The sequence below is a fragment of the Trichosporon asahii genome (genome assembly GCF_000293215.1).
Source record: "Trichosporon asahii var. asahii CBS 2479 unplaced genomic scaffold scaffold00009, whole genome shotgun sequence".
Classification (NCBI taxonomy): domain Eukaryota; kingdom Fungi; phylum Basidiomycota; class Tremellomycetes; order Trichosporonales; family Trichosporonaceae; genus Trichosporon; species Trichosporon asahii.
This window is the reverse complement of record NW_014040915.1, coordinates 608038-627583: the sequence shown is the minus strand read 5'-3', so window position 1 is coordinate 627583 and position 19546 is coordinate 608038. Positions and strand designations below refer to the sequence as shown.

The following is a 19546-nucleotide window of genomic DNA, read 5'->3' as shown; positions in this document are numbered from 1 at the left end:
TCGAACCAGCGACTTGTTGCAGTTGCCGTGGGCGAGGCATTCCTTCTGCGTCTTTTATATCCTGCACCTGTGCTTCTCTATCCTCCGAAGTCTGGCGCTCGGTGCAGCCAGCCGTTCACTCTCGCCACTGGCTCCGGAACAGTCGGCCACTCCTCTCTTTATGCAGACCATTTCAGACCCGTACATCCGTACGCTGTCCAGGGCGACGCCGTCCGCGAAGTGGCACTGGAGGAAGACGTCGTTTCACATTCCAATCAAACTGGCGTTTCCAAAACCAATCAGACTCACACGCCGTTCTGACTGTGTTGTTGTCGTCCGAGCACGTTGTACTTAGCATAGCCTGATGACACTGGTCTCAAAGCGGGACAATCGCTATTTGATGCGGTCTCGGAGCAGACACAATCGCTGCGAGGACGAATCGGGGATGACGGAGGTCAAGAACTGGGTCATTTCTCTCGGTGAGGCAGTGAGCAATGTCTTTAGTCCTGTCGCTGGCAGACTTGAACAAAGAGACATAGCAGTGTGTTCAAGGCCGTGAGCGGGGTTGGAGATCTTGAGTAAACTTGCGTATGTCACACCTGCGGGGCTATGGTGCGGCAAACTGTCCCGTGAGAGCTTCCCGCAAGTGCGTTAGTCATCTGCAGTGCCAGCCACTCCGATGTGTCTGGTAGCCGTCGGACGTACGTTAGTGGTTCTGTAAGTGGGCAGTGACGCAACCTGGCCACAGGCCAGTGGAATGAATAATGCGTACATTTACAACGGCTCGATGCCCAGTCCCTCAACGGCGCCCCGCACCTCCATTTCCCAGAACGTGTGAAGATCCCATCCGCCGCCGCGGACCTTCTTGTCCCGATCCTCCTTGGCCCAGACGACGCCACTGCGGCCGTCGACATAGTCCTCCTTCATCTCGTACCAGTGGCTCCATGGCATGAGATCCGGGTCCGCGTACGGAATCGGGACGTATGGGCCAGCGTAGCTCGGGCTCGTTGGCGGGTGGTCCTTGTCGTCGTGAACGGCAGGATTGAGCGCGGCGAGACTCGGGGGCACAGCGGCCGCCAGCGCCGCAGCGCGGTCGGCTTTCGCCTTGTCGGCCTTTGCGCGAATCTCCTTCGCCAGTTCCTCTCCGCCTCCTGGTCGGGAGAGCGCGTCGACAATCTCCTGCTTCGTACGCTCCTCCTCTAGCCGGTCGATGCGCTCTGCCTCCTCGATCAGACGCACGCGCTCAGCACGAGCTCGCTTCTCAAGCTCGTCTCGCTCAGCCTGCGTGTACTGATCGAGCTCCGACTTGTGTTTATTCTTGGCGATGAGCGATGCGTTCTCCGCCTGGTACGCCTCGATCTGCGCCTCCATTTTCTCCACATCGATGTCGTTCAGGATGTTGAACGCTGGGGTCAGCTACGCAGGCGGACTAGCTCACTGAGCGTTTCCACGTCCTCGAGATACTGGTTGTACTCCTTCAATGACTCGAAGTCATCACGAGTCTTGTTGAAGCTATCAGTCAGCATTTATACATAGGCTCACGATACGCACATCTCCGCTATCCGGCGTCTGACGGCGACCTCTTTCTCGATCTTCAGGTCCTCGAAGGTGATGTGCGCAAAGTTCGCCTTACGAAGAATCTTGCCGCACCCGGGAACATAGCACGGTTCCGGACCAAGCGAGTAGTTCTTGTTGATACAGTCCTCACAGCTATGAATGTCAGCGGGACCTCCATCACAGCTCACATTTTGTGGTAGCACGGTGAGACCATGATACGGAGACCGGGCTCGAACTGGCGATCTGAACTGCACAGCGGACACCGGTCCTCTTTCGTCTGCCCGTTAGCTTGAAAACGCTCAGCTAGCTTACCCAGAGCTCCTGCACGCGCTTCGAAGCGTCCTTGATGCCGGCGACGTAGAGGTAGCCATGGTCGTTGCCCTTGGAGCCGGGAGCGTTGCCGCCGCCAGGTCGCGCCTGCGCTGGCGGTCGCCGCATACCGGACGGCGCTCCAGGCCTCCTGGGTACTCCCAGCGGCTTCCTCTGCACGGGTCGGGACATCGTTCGTTTAATGTAAAGTGTAGTGGAGGGCTGTGGTTGACAGGAGGTGACAAATGTGACCTCCACCGGCGCAACAACAGACTGTTGGCGGAGTCGCTCGCAAGTCCTTTGTCCCTCTACGTCTGCCCTTCGATCAAGCGGGGCGTAGCGTGGTCACAAGTGCAGAGCTCCGTGACGACAATGTGATAGCGAAGAGTGCATGCATGCGTCTCTGAAGCTGCCCTCAACCATGATGAGTCTAGTGCTGACTATGACGCATGGCTATCAGTGAATCCACGTCATTGTCAGAGACTCTGCCCACGCGAGCGGACCCTTGGAAAACTACGTTCTGATCGTTCTCGACAGAGCAACGGCAGTTCAACTCGTCTCTTTGCATCGTTGCAACACCCCATCTCTGCCCCAATTGACTACGGGCAGCCACACCAAGTCCTCAAACCCGAGGACATAATTTCGAAAACCGGAATCGACTTATCGTAACCGGCCGACACACGAAAGTACGACGAACGACCACTCTCGCACGCCTTCCCCTTCCATCTTCATCTCATCCTCCCCTTACCCATAAATCACCATGTCCGTCCCCGCCGCCGTCGCCGAGGTCAACGAGAAGACCCTGTCCGACGCTCTTGCTGCTGCCAAGATCTCCGACTCTGAGACCGCTGCTGCCGCCGAGCAGCCTGAGAAGAAGGAGGACGACCTCGAGGAGGGCGAGATCAAGGACGACGGCACTCCCAAGACCGTTTTCCACGATGCTCAGCACTTCAACGTGAAGGTGTGTAGCTGAAGTGTTCGCATATGAGTGTAACTAACCGGTCAGCACCCGCTTTTCGCCAAGTGGACCCTCTACTACGACAGCCCCCAGTCCAAGCACCTCCCGAAGACGCCCCAGTCGTCCATCTCCACGAACACTGCCCTGCACGGAGGATGGCTCGATGACATCCGCAAGGTTATCTCCTTCGACTCCGTTGAGGAGTTCTGGGGAATGTACAATAACATTGTGCCTCCTTCGCAGCTGCCGGGCAAGGCCAACTACTACCTTTTCAAGGTAAGCTTCCATGCGACCTCTTGGAGCTAACTTGTCAGGACGGTATCATTCCTGCTTGGGAGGACCCGGAGAACAAGAACGGAGGAAAGTGGGCCATTCAGTTCCCCCGTGAGAAGACCAAGTCGCAGATTGACAAGATCTGGCTGTACACGATGCTCGCTGCCATTGGAGAGACGTTCGAGACCCCCCTCGACGGTGGTGTCCCCGAGAACACGGACCTTGTGACTGGTGTCATCATGTCGTGCCGCTCGTCCTTGTGAGTAATTGTGGACGGAGATGTGCGGCGAGGCGAACCTCTGGCACTCTGTGACTTCAGTGGACGTGCGACTAACTTGCAGCTACCGTATCTCCATCTGGACTCGCCAGGCGTGCGACGTGACTCTTACCGAGGAGGACCCCCTGATGAAGCGCATCATGACTATCGGTCGTCACTTCAAGGCTTCGGTCCTCGGCTACGACGTTGACCAGAAGCTTGTCACCGGCGGATTCCAGACGGAGGTCACCTTCGAGTCGCACAAGGACTCGGAGAAGAAGGGCAACAAGGCGCGCATCACCCTTGGCCCCTCTGAGGACAACAAGGAGGCCGACGACAAGAAGGGAAGTAAGTAGATGGCGTAGACGTCGGAGACCAGCGAGGCGATGCCTGGCCTATTTGTTGGAGCATCTCATTATTCTGCCCGGCCCTCGCCTTGCTACTCCCAGTTGATTGTACAGTACTTGGACCTAGCACATGATGCATTCTTCTGCTTTGATAATGACTACGAGGTCCGCATTACACGACGCGCTCTGCGTGCTATACCTGCTATGCTTGTTATGCAAGCTCGCTCACCGTGGACGTTGGCCAGAGCGTTGGTTGTGGACAATTACAACAACGAGCAAGATTATATTTGCTTCCGCTCATTTATTTTGCCACTCAAAGATTTCGGCGCGGTCACGTCAACAAAGTCAACCGACGACACCAGTCATGCCGCGCCTGACGAAGAAGCAGAAGGAGGCCGGGCGCGCAAAGAAGGAGTCAGCGAAGAAGGCGCCGACGAACAAGGGCTTCAATGTGCTCCCGGCACGTGCGCCGCGGGACGCCTACCTCGGGAAGGGTGAGCTAACGTCGTGAAATGGCAGCTGACGAGCAGCGAGGAAGATCAAAGCGGACCTGATCGAGCGCGCCAAGATTAAGAAGCAGTACGCGAAGGTGCTCGCCGAGACGGGCGTCAAGTCGGAGCGCCTCAAGCCCCAGGCCAAAGGCAAGCTCGGCAAGCCGGAAGTGAACCGGAGCGAGACGTGGAGCGCCGTCGACGACGACACGCTGAAGGACGACGAGAACGACGACGGAGACGACAGCGATGCCGAGAGTGTTGCTTCCGACGCTTCGGATGCGTCCTCAGCACTCGGACTCGCCGGCGAGACGAGGGACGACGACAGCAGCGACGACGAGGCTGCCGCCTTTGCGGCTCGCGAGAAGGCCATGCTTCGCGGCAAGGGACGTCTGGAGAAGGGCAAGGCCGCTGGAGGAAAGTTTGAGCGCAAGTCGTTCGACGGACAGCGACCAGGCGCAATCGGCAAGTCGCCGCGGGGCAAGGGCCGGGATCGCCCCGCGCCGTACTCGAAGGACCGACCTCCGCATATGAAGGGCGGACCGAAGGGAAGGGGCAAGTGGCAGGAGAAGGAGAAGCCTGTTCGCGCGCTCTCGCCTCCTGTTCTGCCTGAGGCGAAGGAGGGGAGCATGCGCACGATCAAGAAGGAGGGATTCAGCAAGTTCCACCGCTCGGCGAGCGGGAAGAAGCAGCCCAACATGGCTGCACGCATGGATGTGCTGCTCGAGAAGATTAGGCGGTCCAAGTAGATTTTACACTGTAACATTATGCATCACTGGTAATCCATGGAAATCTACCGTGCTACCTTGGGCGTCAGAGGCCCACACCGCTCATGCCTCGGCTCGCCCATACGACGCAGTAATGCGAGAGCACGAGACGGAGTTCTTCGATCTCGTCCAAAATCTGCAGCTTGGATATTCTGCAGTCAGCTTGAACGACAAACTCTTCGAAGCTCACCTCGCCAGCTCCTCCTTCGGCACGAGACTCTCGCGCACTTCCCACAGACTCCTAGCCCCTGCGTCTTCGTACCCAAGCCCGCGCAGTCGCTGGGCATAAGCGTCCTGGCTGTCCATGGCTCCGGGAAGGCTCAGATTCCGCGCGGCGAGGTTACGCTTCATGACTCTTCCGAATGCGTCGCTGGCTGTCAGTTCACTCCGGCGCACAGCAACTCACTTCAGCCCGACCATCTCGTACGCTACGGCGGCCGTCTGCGGAAAGCGTTCCAAGAACCACTTCATTACCGCGTCGCCCTGCGCGGGCGTCATGTAGCAGAACACGCATTCCGAGATCAACAGCGTCGGTACTGAGGTGTCAAGAAGCGGCGCGAGCTCTGTCTCGAGCGCGGCGATGTTGCGTAGGTCCACCGGCACCAGGTCGTAGTGAGATGAGTGAAGGGCCGCGCCTCCGTGCGCGACGGTGTACGGTTTCGGACCGGGACCAAGCGCCTCGGCCAGATGACGGTTACGCGCGACTCGCTGCGCCTTTGCCGCCGTCAAGTGCGGAAAGTCGACCTCGACGTACTTGATCTCACATTCGGACGGTTTGCTCTGCGACGTCAGCTCAGACTCCTGCTCTCCCAGCTTATTAGTTCGTGTTGAAACCAACCTTCATGCGCCAAAATCGCGTATCGCTCCCTGCTCCCAGCGATACGATCTGCGCCTTCGCCTGCCCTCTTGTGAACGAGTCGATGACCGCGTCGAGCGCCCAGGTGCGGTGGTGCGTTCCGACGTTGATGAGCGGTGCCTTCTTTGCCCTCTCGCCCAGCTTAAGCTTGTAAACAACACTCGCAAATGGGTCCTCCAAGTATCCAGCTTGCACGGCAGAGATACGCGAGAGCGCGGCGTCGTCGTCTGTCGCCCGGATCGCGTCGTCGCCGCCTGCGGGCGCGCCCTGTTGTCGTGCTCCCGGGACTGCTGGCGATCGCATCATTCCTGGGCCTCCAGGTGCTCCAGGTGGTCCTGGTGGTCCGGGTCTGCGGAAGGGCGGGACGGGTGGCGGCTGCATGGTCGGGTGAGGTGATGGGATGGACGGTTCGAAAGTTGACGCTCGACGATTGACGTGACGTCGATCGGCAGAGGCGGGGTCCCCAGACTCAAGCCGCTGAGGCTCAATTGCTCATGTCAGCGTCGCTGTAACTGTCTCCCACTTCGCAGTCGTCCAGCTGATGCATGGTCGTAGTACAGGTCGCTAACGAACCGGAGCCCAGTGCATGTGAACGCTGACGGCTGACTGCGTTGCCTTTGCTGGGGATGACTGTGACCGACACGAGCTGCTCAAGAAAAATATTCATGTTTCTATGTGTTTGCTTCCTATACTTCACTCCAGGTAATGCGATTAACCCAGGCGCAGACCAAGGATGAATCCGGCGACGAAGGTAGCACGCTCTGCATGTTAGTTAACCGCGCACACCCTGTAACTCACGCTGGAAGTTGGCCGTGAGGAAGTCAACGAAGCCCTGGAAGACGCTCTGGACGGTGGGGTACGAAACGACACCCTTCTCGTCGACATGACCAAGAAGACCGTCGTAGGACTTGTTGACCTTAGCCCAGTCGACCTTGACGTACGACTTGGACTGGAGGTACTGATGTCAGTTACAGTCTCAGTATGCAGCTCACCTGGAGAAGGACGAAAAGACCACCAAGGAGGAAGGCGAGAGCCTTGAAACCCTTCTTGACGAAGACACCGGCACAGATACCACAGACAGTTCCGAACGTGAGCTGAGTCAGGTTGACAGAGCTCTCAACAGGAGGCTCATCCTCAACGACAACAGTCTTGCGCTCCACGACGGGAGGGTTGGCGTACGCCGAGTCTAACCGCACCTTGCGGGGCGCAAAGGTGTAGGCAGCGACGCCGAGGCCAATGGTGTACATGTACGCGTTCTTCCATCCTCCCTGCTGACGCGGAGCCGAGCGAGCGACAGAGATGGCCTTCGGCTGGAAGCGGGTGAACTGCTGCTGGAACTTGGAGCCAGCGAAGCGAGGGCCGTTAGAGGGCATGAAGTGGAAGTTGCGGGCGGCGCGGGGCGCGGCCTGGGCGGCCTGCTGCGCCGAGCGGAGGAGGCTCGGGAACATGCCAAGGCGGAACGACATGATCGGTGGATGCTGCGCGAGTGAGGGTGTGAATGGATGCAACGACGGCAAACTCCAACGCAGCTCGACGCGGCGATTGCGCGATGTCAGGACGTCTCGCTAGGCCGAAGGCCTCCCGAGTGACCGGCCCTCAGTGTACGTCATCCTCGCGTGGTACTATTTGGACATGGCCAGGATACGGACATCACGCGACCTCCGCTATCGCGATCTCAAAAGTTGGGTTGCTGACCAAGACGACAATAATATCCGCGTGAATCTGCTGCATTCCATTCTACACAAACACAAAAATGTCCACGACAGAGTGGGCGCTCGCGACGTCCAAGGCCCCCGAGGGCTCGGACCGCCCCGCGGAGCTCGTCGGTCAGGTCGTCAAGGCCGACTTCCAGCCCGTCCTCGAGTCCGACGATGTCAAGGCTGCCCTGAAGCGTGTGCCCAAGCTCCTGGACGGTCTGCAAGACACCATGGATGTGGACTCGGCCGGCGAGGAAGACTATGCGACCCTTCTGGCTGCTGCTGTTGCGCTCCAGCATGCGTTTGTCCAGGCTAACTGGACCGGCCCCGACCTCAAGTTCACACCCGCTGACGTCGTTGCCTGGATCACCGGCACGGACTCGTCCGACAAGGATGCCGCCAACACCAAGCTCAACTCGGCTGCCCTTCCCTACCTCACTCTTCTCGGCGAGCCCGCCTACCACCTCGCTGCGCACCCCGCGCTCTTCCTCCTCTCTGTCCGCATCCTCAAGTACCTCGCGGACAAGAAGGTCCCTCTCGTCACTCTGCCGTGGTGGAGGTTGCGATCGCACCTCGTCCATCTCGCCCTCCTCGACGAGGCCGTCCCGCTGGATGACGAGATCGTGGGAGATGTTGGAGCTCTCATCCCATCCGCTCCGGACGCCGACACTGCCGCTATGCTTTCCCTCGAGCTCGGTCTCCTCCACTACAAGCTCGGTCAGGACAAGCCCGCGAACAACGCCTTCCTTACTGCTGCTCGGGCGAGCGGCCTCGAGTTCGAGCTCACCGGAGCTATGGGCAAACGGACAAAGTTCCAGACCCAGGACCACTCCCAGCTTCTTCTGCTCGCCGAGTCGCGGAAACGTGACGGCGAGGACGGCAAGGTCGTCCCCTCGAAGGGTGCTCCCGAGGCGCTCAAGCTCAACGACGACACGCTGCTGGAGCAGACCGAGTACACGAGCACGACCGGTGGTTCTGGAGCCCTTTCGCACCTCGATCCCGGAAACCAGCCGGCGCTGCACCCGCTCGACCAGGCGCTGCTCCTCTCGCTGTGTCTGAACCAGGCGAACAGTTCGCCGTCGCACGGTCTCACGATCCAGCAGATGATGCCCTTCGTCCAGCGCGTCGTTACCCACCCCACGAACTGGAGCGTTCATACCACTGCTCTCATCCTGCGTGCCCGCCTCGAGTCGCACCGCTCGCGAACAGTTGAGCGTTCGGCTCTCCAGCTCGCCGCGCTCATCGACCAGATGCCGACGTCCGACTCAGAGCCCGCCGAGCGGTTGCAGTACTTCCACCAGCTGCCGCTTCCGTCCAAGTGGGAGATGGAGAAGGAGCTCGCGAAGCGTTATCTGTCTCTCGGTGTTATCCGCAGTGCGCTCGACATTTTCACGAGGCTCGAGATGTGGGAGGACGCTGTCGCGTGTCTGCAGCACATGGAGCGCGAGGCCGAGGCTGAGCGTATCGTCCGCGACCTCCTCGAGGGACGGAAGCTGGAGTCGGACGTCGTTCAGGCGATGGGCCGTGCTAGTCTCTCTGACGCTCGCCGCGAGAAGCTCGGCTGGGCGCGTGAGGCGAAGCTGTGGTGTCTTCTCGGCGACCTGGCGCTCAACTCGGACGATGCGCCGAAGAACCCGACCAAGGCCCGGGAGACTGCCATCGAGTACTACAACAAGGCGTGGGAGGTTTCTCGCCACTCGTCTTCTCGCGCGCAGCGCTCGCTCGGTACGCTTTACACGAGCGCCCAGGACTTTGAGGCCGCCGTTCCTGCCTTCCGTCATGCCCTCGCCATCAACCCGCTCTACGCTCACGCTTGGTTCACGCTCGGTGTGTGTCTCATGCGCCTGGGCCGCTGGGCCGAGGCTCGCGACGCCTTCAAGCGCCAGGTCGGCGTCGCCGAGGATGATTCGGAGGGTTGGAACAACCTCGCGGCCGTCTACCTGCGGATGAACGAGGAGGGTGTTCCGGAGGGCGAGAAGCCGCCGCCGGTCAGCTTTGAGAACAAGCAGCTCGCGTACCACGCGCTGCGCTCTGGTCTTCGCTCCTCCTACAACAACTGGCGCATGTGGGCCAACTACATGGTCGTCGCCATCGACGTCGGTGAGCTGAACGAGGCGGCGCGCGCACAGGCCCGTGTCGTCGAGGAGATGTTCGTCAAGGACCCTGTCGTTGCCGTCGACCCCGATGTGCTCGACAAGCTTGTCGACAGTGTGACCCGCGATGAGTGGAACGGCGGTGAGCCCGCACAGCCGCCCACGACCTCGAACGAGGGCTGGGGCCTGTACCCCGTCGTGGACCGGTTGTTCGAGAAGACGATCCTGCCTCGCATCTCGGACAACCCGCGAGTCTGGCGTGCGCACGCCCGTCTCCTGCGCTGGAAGGAGGACTGGGCCGGCGCCATCGACGACTATATCCGCGCGTACCGTGCCGAGGTGGCGGATGACGAGCGTGTCGAGCGCGACGTCAAGCGCTGGCGCGAGGCTGTCAACTCGATCGAGGACCTGGTCGCTACGCTCGAGCAGCTCGGTCCCCGCGTCCCCAAGGTCGAGGGCAAGAAGGGCGGAGACTGGCGCTTCCAGGCCCGCGGTATCGTGCGTACATTCATGGGCCGGACGAGGAATGCCTTCGAGAACGAGCCAGAGTGGGACCGCCTCAAGGACCTCCTCGACGAGCTCAAGCGCGCCGACTAGGCCGTATGGACCAACACAATCAGCATTTGTAACTATAGAGTCTAATCATGCATCCTGGTATCTCGTACAACACCGTCTACAGTCGAATGGAATGGAAACGGAGAAGCGCTGGTGGCGCTGGCGGTGTGAATGTGGAGGGTGAAGGTGGAATCGAGGCGAGCGTCGAGTGCGCTAATGTCTAACACGAATGTCCGCAAGAGTTCGAAAGTCGAGCGACAGCTTAGCGGCGGCGCTTGGTGCGGCCAGCCTTGGTGCGCGAGAGCTTCGGGCGAGCGTCCATACCCTTGCTGACGCGCCACTGCTCTCTTCGGCTCTCGCGGGGACCAGAGGTGGAGATCTTGCGCTCTGCATGTCAGTTCCAGAACTTCCTCGGGCAAACTCACCCTCCTTCATCTCGGCGTCACCCTCCTCTTCGCCGCCCTCGGCGTCCATGGCGTTCTCGTCCTTCTTGAGGAGCTTGGCGGAGACACGAGCGGTACGGGCAGCCTCGGCGACGGCGTAGTGGGACTCGGTGGCCTTGCGCTTGCGCGCGGCGAGCTTGGCCTTGGAACGGAGCGACTTGGCCATTGTGGTTGTGTCGGTACTTGTGGAAGATGGGAGAGACTGCGTTCAGCGCCGCCCAAGTCCTTGCATCATAACAGCCCAGCCGCTACTGCAGACCTGCACCCAGAACTGAAATCTCTGCCGCGATTAAAACAAAAATTCACCGTGAAAATAATCCACGCGATATCCACGTGACATCTTGTGATCGCTCACAACGCGTGTCTCCTAAGACGTCAGCGCTTCATCAGCTTCAAGTCGCCCTCGATCCTCGACACCTCCTTACACTCACATCCTCGCGCTCGCTGAGTATCGACAGGCTAGTCTGCGCTCAGCTCGCGCATTATGTCCCGCTCATCCTACGACCGGTAAGCTACGAACTGTGTGCTCAGCTGACCCTCAGCTATCTCACCGTCTTCTCGCCCGAGGGACGGTTGTACCAAGTCGGTGAGTTGTTGGCATCCCTCGTTATAGCTGACAGACAGAGTATGCCTTCAAGGCTATCACCGGCGAGGGCATTACCGCCGTTGCCATTCGCGGCAAGGACACCGCCGTCATTGTTACCCAGCGCAAGGTGCCGGTACGTCTGCTGCCGAAATGGGGTGGACACGAGCTGATGATAACAGGACAAGCTCCTCGACCCCTCAACGATCACCCATCTCTTCCAGATCACTCCCAGCATAGGATGCGTTGTTATTGGACGTATTGGTGAGCTTCCTCGACGGTACATGCAGCTGACAGCAGCCGACGCCCGCGCGCAGGTTCAGAGGACACGGTCAGAAGCCGCCGAGTTCCGCTACAAGTTCGGTTACGAGATCACGCCCGATGCCCGTGAGCTCACATCGATGGGGTGGATAGCTAACATCCAGTCGCTAAGCGTATGGCGAACATCAACCAGGTCTACACGCAGCGCGCGGGCATGCGCCCGCTCGGCATCGCGATGACTCTGATCGGCATTGACGACGAGCGCGGACCGCAGTGTTTCCAGATCGACCCCGCCGGCTTCTTCGTCGGATACAAGGCCGTCTCGTCTGGCCAGAAGCAGACCGAGGCGACCAACTACGTAAGCTTCCGCGCGCTTTGCGATAGCTAACGCCCAGCTCGAGAAGAAGTGGAAGTCTGTCGAGAACAACAAGATCACCCTCGACCGCACCGGCGTCATTGAGCTTGCAATTGAGACGCTGACGAACGTCTGCGCGACCGACTTCAAGGGGTCTGAGATTGAGATCGCCATCTGCTCCACTTCGCCCGAGGAGAAGGCCGTCGACGGCAAGCGGGGCAACTTCCGCCAGATGCCTGAGGAGGAGCGCGACGAGTGGCTCACGCGTGTCGGAGAGAAGGACTAGAATAGGTACAGCAGCATTTGATGTATGTGAATGATAAGCCGCAGTTATCGAACAGAGAGGCTTCAGTGGCCTGCAGGTTCGGCCAAGCAACGGGGTCAAGATGGTCTTCCTCACTCAATGACTCGTAGGGAGTGGCTGTGGTGCCTGGTTGAGACCACCGGTTTCTGCCCGGTATCTCTGCGTTCCTTCCCTCTTCATCGCTGAACAAGTCTCAGCTTCGTCTTGCTCATCATTGCGCAAAGCCCCAGATACCCAACCCCCCTGTCTCCCCTTTGTATCTTTGTAGCACTGCTGCTGTCTTTTGTCCTCTCTCGGTTGCCTGATTAACCCGCTCTTCCCCAACATTGAAACTGATCTGTTGCATCATGCAACCTGACCGTCCTCAGTGATCTCCGCGGCTGTCTTCCTCGTTCCTGAACTCCGTCAGACCTTCCGACCTCTCACCATGAAGTGAGATGAATGCTCTCACGAGGAATGCTGCCAGCCCACTTGCATCCACCATCGCGTCGTTTCTTGTCTTCCTCCTCTCAGCCAGTCACCTCGTCCGTCTCGCGTGATCAAATATGTACATTAACAGTCCGTATACTACAAGTCTTCAATATCTAGAGGGAGCTCTCAAACTCCCAGTCCTCCTTCAGCTCCGTCTCGACCATAGCCTTGACCTCGGGCGTAAGCTTGCCGAGGGGCAGGCGGCTCGTTCCACCGAGACCAGGCTGGACGAAGTGGTCGAGGGCGTGCTTGGTGCCCTGAATGCCGGCCTTGACGATGATGAAGTCGCTGCGGGCAACACGGTCCTGGAGCCTGACGGCCTCCTCGAGCGCCTTGACATCGCCCTTGAGACCCTTGAGCGCCTGGGTGTAGAGACGGTTGATAGTCTTGGGGAAGACGTTGCCCGTGCCCGTGATGCAGCCGTGGTGCTTGGCGAGAAGGGCGGGGAGGAGCGACTCGCTGAATCCGGGCAGAACCTGGAACGCGCCCGTCTCCGTGACCGAGGCGAGCTGGGGGCCGCGCTTGGCGAGGAACTCCGGGGTCTGGGTGTAGGCGGCAAGACGCTGGCCCTTGCCGATCATGGCGCAGGTGAGCTTAGCACCAAAGCAGTTCGGGTGCTCGGCGAGAGCGCAGAGCTCGTCAGAGTTGAGGTCGATGCCGGCGGCGGCGCCACTGGTCGTCAGCTTCACTTGCTACATGGAGCCAGCTGAGGAGGGACTCACGGGAAGTTGTAGATCATGACCGGGATGGGCGAGTGGTCCATGACCTTGTTGAAGAAGTCCAGGATGGCCTGGCGGTCGCGGCCCATCGCGAACGCAAAGTATCCGGGACAGATGACGATGGCGTGGGTAGCGCCCGCGCTCGCGGCGTCCTTGCAGAGCTCGATGGTGGTCGCCGCCGATCCTCCGCCGGTACCAACAAGCAGGGGCGTGCCCTCGAAACCGTTCGAGTCGAGCGCTTTCCGTCCAGTCTCGACAACGGACTTCCTCTCCTCCGCGGACAGGTGCGAAGCCTCGCCGTTCGTGCCAAGGAGGACGATACCGACGCCAGCCTGAGCGAGACGCACGACCTGTGCCGCGAGCGCAGCGTGGTCGATGGTCTCATCGGCCTTGAAGGGGGTAGTGAGGGGGACGGAAACGCCGTTCGGCCAGACCTTGGATGAGGACGCGGTCATTGTGAATAGAGCTGTGGTGAGGAAGGAGGAGCGGTGGTGGGGATGAAGAAGTTGAGAGATGAGTAGATATCTTTTAACAGAGGGAAGGCGGTCTTCACAGCTCCTCCCCTTCCTCGCCGGCTCCAGCCCCGGCCCAGCGGCCCATTGCCGGGAAGAACGGCCCGGCACAAGACGGCTCCCAGCATGCGCATATGGGGCATAACGCGGCCAAGCTGCGGTGGGCCGCGGGCTGAGTTGCCCACAATCAGAGCCCGCACCGTCAGATGCCGCCTTTCACCGTGCCTTCCCTGACCGACACGTGCGACCGGGCCGGCGGCCCCGGCCGGTGGGCGAGAACAGCTCCCCAAGCGTACATGACCAAGCAATGGCTGGCCAAGCACAGTGCAGCCTATTGTCACTTGCACATAACAATGGGTAATCGACAATGGCAAGGCAGCAATATAACCAGAGTGATGGAGAGGCGTGACGGAGGGCCAATGCTGGGACTGGTTACTGACTTGCTTACTCTCTCCTTATCGCCCTGCCCGTGGGAAATGAAGACAGTTACAAGATTTCAAGGTGCTCACTTAGGATCCCATCGCGACTCCTGGAGGCGTGAATAATCCTTACCAAGGAGACTCGTAAGAAAGCCGTGTCTCAAGGCGACTCGACCGTCGTTTCGACGTGTCGACAGAGGGGAGGAGGACGACTATAGAGTAGATTGGCAAGGCCACAGAGCTCTCGCGTCGTTCCCCGCGCCTGTACTGTACGTATGCCTTTGTGTTTCGAGGGGTACGTCAACTCGAACCCCTGCTAACCGATTGTGGGCTGCGTCATAGCTGACTGGAGCCTGTCGTTGTTCCTCATATCACCGCTGATCGCTCGGAAGCTCGCTGCTACCTTCTTAACGAAGCAAAGCCCTTTGACAGTCTACCAGGACCACATAGTCTTGCCTGCATCGCAGAGACAGCTTAAGCGATCTCCGGGCACCGCAGTTGACCTTGACTCACTGATGAGGTGGAGATGTCTGACTCGCAACAGCTGGGCGTGCGTCTCACACCCGAGCCAGCCTGAGTGCCGATGGCAATGGTCCGACCGGTCCGATGGTTACGCGCACTAGCACGCCTACGCACCTCTGGATCTGATGGGCGCGATGTTGTGTACCATAGTCTTCTCTCTAAGATCCCCATCAATCCATTTGTTAGTCCAACCGCCGCTTGGCAGCACTTAGCGAGAGCGTCGTCCCAAGTCCGCTTGCGCTTCGCTTTGTGCACCGCAATGCTCGTCGACTCCTTCCCCTCGCGTACCGGCGCATACTCGCTAGATCCCTCTGTCCTTCCAAAGGATTAGAGCTGGAGTTTGCGAGACCGTCTCCGCTGCTCTCCGGCTCTACCGCTCTCGTTGGTGCCCAGGACCCCTCTGCTGTGCGAAGGATCTCGTCGTGCTCCCTCTTCTGTCACGCCAAGCCCGCAAGCTCCCAATAGGCGAGCCCAGCTGACCTACCGCCCACTCGCACTCTGACCGCCCAGTCGATCTGACGGGGCCGTGCGGGTGTGCGACGTACTGCGCAATTCCCAGGCTCCCATCCCCATGCCACCAGGTGCTTGTCCAAACGCCGTCGGGGTTGTGGACGTGTCGTGTCAGACTCTGCCGACTGAAGTGTGTATAGACCAGCTCCCCACGACATTCACCTTTCTTCTTCCCATCACCTCATTCCCACTCTACTCGACACTCTCAACACCCTTGACACCCTAAGCAATGACGGCTTCGAGTCTCTCGCTGGTCGTCCCGTGACCTTATCCTCTCAAGAGCCCGAGCCTCTCGGATTAGTAGCGAAGGATATCCTCGGTCGCTAGTGCCCTCCGCCGCGGACGCCTCCCCACCCACCGCCAGTCTCAGCGGACCTCGGGCTCAGCGTCTTCTACCTTTGTTGTTGTCTGCATATGGGCTTAATAACTCGTCGGGCGGCAATCCGGTGAGTAGTTGTTCGCGTGACCATGTGTGGCGCAGGGAGTGCGAAATGTCTCGAAATTCGAAATACCTCACTCCATCCCGGCGTTCAATCCCAGCTTCTGCCCGTTGACGCGAAGCTGACGGCGCAGGTTATACCGATGCTTCAAATTGACCTCCATCCCGGAGAGGGTGAATCCACTCGTTTCTCCTTGCCCTTGACGTTGCCGTTGCCCTACCTCTGAGGGCAGTCTCCGACCGGGAACGGATCTGCCGTAAGTTTCTGGGTTAGGTGGTGCGAGCGTATGACTCACTTCCAGCGACCTCCTCCCCTTTTTTATGTCGCGACCCGCCCCCCTCAATTGTTTCCGGGGGTGATTTCAGAGCTGTGTGCGTAGTGGAGTCCAGCTAACCTCCAGCAGGCTCCTTGCGGTGTTTCAGCGCCCACTTATGTCTTCGTTGTGATAGGCCGTGTTGCCAAGGTCCACTGTCGACGAGAGTTGGGCTGGGGTCTGGGCCGGCAGCCATATGTAAGTTCCCAGCTGCAACACGGCCCATAACAGCTGACGCCCAGTTTTGGGTGCCGCGCTCGTTGGACTCGAGCTCGTGATGGACCGTGTTGGCACCAACCCCCGCCGTCAGGTGGCCACCTGACCGGCCTCTCCTTGTGAGTGCAGCTGCCAACGCGATCCGTCATAGCTGACCGCCAGCGCGTCGCCGAGCGACGTGAAGAGGAGGTCCCAGGAGGAAGGCCATGCACACACTCACTGCATGGCATTCCTCCTGATTGTTGTTAGTGAGTCCGCCGCAAAGGTCGGTCATGAGGTCGACTGACACGCAGCAGCATTTTGCGTCACCGGGCAGACGCAACGCACTTGAGGCAGATATCAGGGTGCTCGTGAGTACCCTTCAGCTAGTATGGCCGCCAGCATGTAGCTAACAGAACAGTGACTCTGCCGTGCCCCTGGCCATCTCGACGCTTTTGTCGAGATGCAGCCAGTATGGGCCGATTAAATCGAGCTTGGGTGGCCACGAGGTCATTCAAGCCGCTGCGTGAGTCTCACCAGAGTTATTTAATCTGTCCATACCAGCTGACACCGCAGTTCACCGCTTCGTTGGGTCGGGAGAGTTGGGTGACTGGGCTCGCACGCCTGCGGGGGCGGGGAGGGCGCGCCGCTGGTCCCCAGTGCCGATAAGTCCTCGACGCGGGAGGCTCGGGGCAGCGGTGCGTCCTCGATCTTTCCTGCCAATATGACCGCCCCCACCAAAAGGTCCGAGCTCAACGAGCCCAGCCAGCCCAGCCAGCCCATCCAGCCCATCCAGCCCATCCAGCCGATCCAGCCGATCCAGCCCATCCAGCCCATCCAGCCCATCCAGCCCATCCAGCCCAGCCAGTCCAACCTCCGCCTCGCCCGTTAGCCTCCCCTCCGCTCGTCACCACCGCTGGTGGCGGGCTCGCGGGACGCCGGAAGGGAAGACGTGCTGCTGGTCCCCTATGCTTTTGAGCCCAGCCGGGCCGGGGCAGCAGCACGTCTTCCGCCACCCTCTGAATTTGGGCGCCTGGGGCGTTCCCTACGCCTATCATGAGGAGAGCATCAACACTCGGACCATCGCGGGGACCAGCAGTCCAGTCGTGGGAGGTGCGCACTTTTGTGCTCGAGGGGGGGGCTGCCTCTGCCACTCCCATGCCCACGAGGCCATTCTTCCAGCCCTCACCTTACATCGCCTCTGGCGCGTCGTCGTTGATGAGAAACAGGAGGCAAGCCCGGCCCGACTACGCACACGAGCTATGGATCGAGGGTTGGGCGCTCGTCATCCCTCCCACACGGACACGAATGAGCACCAGCCACTCCCAACCCCTTTCCCCACTTCAGGCGCTCCTCTTCCGTCCAGTCGATGACTATTGAGTCAAATCCGGGGTGCTCGGCCACTGCGACGACTATCACTTGTCGCAGTGCGCAGGGCTAACAGACGCCACTGGCTACAGCTCTGGGCTCTCATATTGAAGTGGGGCGGTCGGCCGCTATCGCTCTTGCGCTTCACACGACCCCGAAACTCCAGCGACAGTTACGGGATCGACGTGCTCTTGCCCGAGCGCAACGATGGCGCACTCCGGCGTGCATTACCTAGTGCCGGCGCTCTACAGCCGCCGTCCTCGTTCTCTCGCGCATCCTCGTGGCGGCTTTCGCTATCGCTTTGGCGCTTCACGCCGCCATGGGCTTCGCAGTCGGCCGCTATCGCTCTTGCACTGCACGAATCCCTGGATTTAGACGTTCGGCCGCTATCGCTCTCACGCTCCGCGGCTCGACCCGCTACCTCATCAAGTCCGACGTTGATGAGATCAATGACGTCTTGACGGCTTGAAACAGGGTGGGTCTCCTGGACCCCTTTCCTTGGTCTCGGCCTGCGACAGAGGCATCGTGAGCAGCCAAAACTGTCGAAGCCCCGTGAGCAGCCTGACTCACGCACTGCCAACGACAACGCCACGTTTCGAGCTGGTACTGCCCGGTCCCTTACACGGACCCCAGCTATGGCGTTAATCTCTTCCGCCTTAGCGGTCCAGCCTGCGCCCGTTATTGCTTTTGCGCTTTATGCCTCGCTCTGAGTTCATGGCTGGCCCGGGGGGGGGGCGGCGGGGCAAAAAGAATCGATAGAAGGGGCCAATACGCCCCACGGCAGTCTCCCCCCGCGCCATGCGGGTGATCCACGCACTCGCTTGCCATTGACGCATTGCTCATGCGGCCCATCAATATGTGATGAGGATGGTGAGGACTTATGCTCCTTATAGGGCGTAGGGGCTGGGACACCAGCGAGCTTGTTCTCCTCCTGCATCCCAGCCCGCTCAACCCGCTCAGACCAGGTTCCCTCGCTCCCCTCTGACGACCGCATCGGGCCAGCCGGCCTCGTCTCCAGGATGTCTCACGCCGCCCACCAAGATGGGTGGCCCATCACCCGCCATCACATTGTCCACTTCCACTTCTCGGCGATAGAGGGCTGGTCGTTGGTCGTTGGTTGGTGGTTCCGGCAACATCTTCATTACAATGTGATGATGCTGCCCGCTCTCGCTCCAGCGTTCACGGCTGGCCAGAGAGGCCGGGGCCGTTTCTTCCCTCCCCAGTGACTCACAGTGATGGAGAATGTCCAGGACATCGTAATGGGGCGGGCAAGATTCTCCGCCGCCGCACCACCATTCTGCGCAACCCGAGGGTGTCTCGGGTTGCGGACAGAGGTGTTGAACCGGACCACCGTGTCGTTTCGCCTGGGCCGCGAGTCGCCCACAGCAGACTGGGGCGGCGGACAGAGGACCGCCCGATATCGCTCCTGCGCTTCATTTCATGGCCGTCCCGCACCTCGCCACGATGGAGGATATCCAGGACCGCCCCTTTGATTGTGGACAGCATGGCGCAGCCAAGCTGGGACACGGCGAGTCATCGCCCACCACCGGTCGCGCGCAACAAACGTTTATCGGGATTCGACAATGCCAATCCATAAGGCTGTGGGGCAGACTTCCAGATGCCGACGCAAGTGGAGTCAAGAAGCACCTCCATGTCCTTCTGGGCTCAGAACGGAGTCATGCCGAAAGTCAGAGCAGTCGCTCGGCAGCCGAGCGCATCGCGACAACTCATGCGGATGGATCGTGTTGGCGTGCGGTGAGATCGGAGGACTGGGGAACCACCCTCAAGCCATTTATCTGTTCTATAAACGGGATGAGGCAGTGACCCGTATTTGTCTTCCAATAACAGAATAGACCTGTGTGAACAGAATAGACCTGTGTGAGGCAGTCACCTTGATTAGCAGAGGAACTCATATGCAATGTTAAGTAGTATATAAGTACGCCCTCGCATGCACAGCTGTCTGATTGATAACGAGAGTGTGACACGGCTGCGA

The 19546-nt window shown here is 59.9% G+C and overlaps 7 protein-coding genes across 7 annotated transcripts; 3 read left to right on the top strand and 4 right to left on the bottom strand.

The window, feature by feature from the left end:
* Positions 1-753: 753 nt before the first annotated feature.
* Positions 754-2037, bottom strand: A1Q1_07022 (transcription/repair factor TFIIH subunit Tfb3; the record flags this gene model as incomplete). Its single annotated transcript, XM_014327271.1, has 2 exons — positions 754-1395; positions 1849-2037. 2 exons carry the CDS (start codon positions 2035-2037, stop codon positions 754-756), a joined length of 831 nt encoding a protein of 276 aa, XP_014182746.1.
* A 568-nt stretch (positions 2038-2605) lies between these two features.
* Positions 2606-4919, top strand: A1Q1_07021 (cap binding protein; the record flags this gene model as incomplete). The annotated part of the gene is made up of 5 exons (XM_014327270.1): positions 2606-2806; positions 2852-3079; positions 3142-3335; positions 3418-3680; positions 4210-4919. The coding sequence occupies 5 exons, from the start codon at positions 2606-2608 to the stop codon at positions 4917-4919; spliced, it is 1596 nt and encodes a 531-aa protein (XP_014182745.1).
* A 64-nt stretch (positions 4920-4983) lies between these two features.
* Positions 4984-7166, bottom strand: A1Q1_07020 (C-terminal protein carboxyl methyltransferase; the record flags this gene model as incomplete). The annotated part of the gene is made up of 7 exons (XM_014327269.1): positions 4984-5089; positions 5128-5292; positions 5344-5717; positions 5776-6270; positions 6317-6423; positions 6592-6742; positions 6786-7166. The coding sequence occupies 7 exons, from the start codon at positions 7164-7166 to the stop codon at positions 4984-4986; spliced, it is 1779 nt and encodes a 592-aa protein (XP_014182744.1).
* Positions 7167-7546: 380 nt separating this feature from the next.
* Positions 7547-10180, top strand: A1Q1_07019 (karyogamy-related protein; the record flags this gene model as incomplete). The annotated part of the gene is made up of 1 exon (XM_014327268.1): positions 7547-10180. The coding sequence occupies one exon, from the start codon at positions 7547-7549 to the stop codon at positions 10178-10180; it is 2634 nt and encodes an 877-aa protein (XP_014182743.1).
* Positions 10181-10351: 171 nt separating this feature from the next.
* A1Q1_07018 (uncharacterized protein) lies at positions 10352-10747 on the bottom strand (the record flags this gene model as incomplete). Its single annotated transcript, XM_014327267.1, has 1 exon — positions 10352-10747. One exon carries the CDS (start codon positions 10745-10747, stop codon positions 10352-10354), a length of 396 nt encoding a protein of 131 aa, XP_014182742.1.
* Positions 10748-11065: 318 nt separating this feature from the next.
* A1Q1_07017 (uncharacterized protein) lies at positions 11066-12066 on the top strand (the record flags this gene model as incomplete). The annotated part of the gene is made up of 6 exons (XM_014327266.1): positions 11066-11088; positions 11149-11167; positions 11220-11300; positions 11347-11598; positions 11700-11783; positions 11830-12066. 6 exons carry the CDS (start codon positions 11066-11068, stop codon positions 12064-12066), a joined length of 696 nt encoding a protein of 231 aa, XP_014182741.1.
* A 602-nt stretch (positions 12067-12668) lies between these two features.
* Positions 12669-13729, bottom strand: A1Q1_07016 (dihydrodipicolinate synthase; the record flags this gene model as incomplete). Its single annotated transcript, XM_014327265.1, has 2 exons — positions 12669-13227; positions 13278-13729. 2 exons carry the CDS (start codon positions 13727-13729, stop codon positions 12669-12671), a joined length of 1011 nt encoding a protein of 336 aa, XP_014182740.1.
* Positions 13730-19546: the final 5817 nt, after the last annotated feature.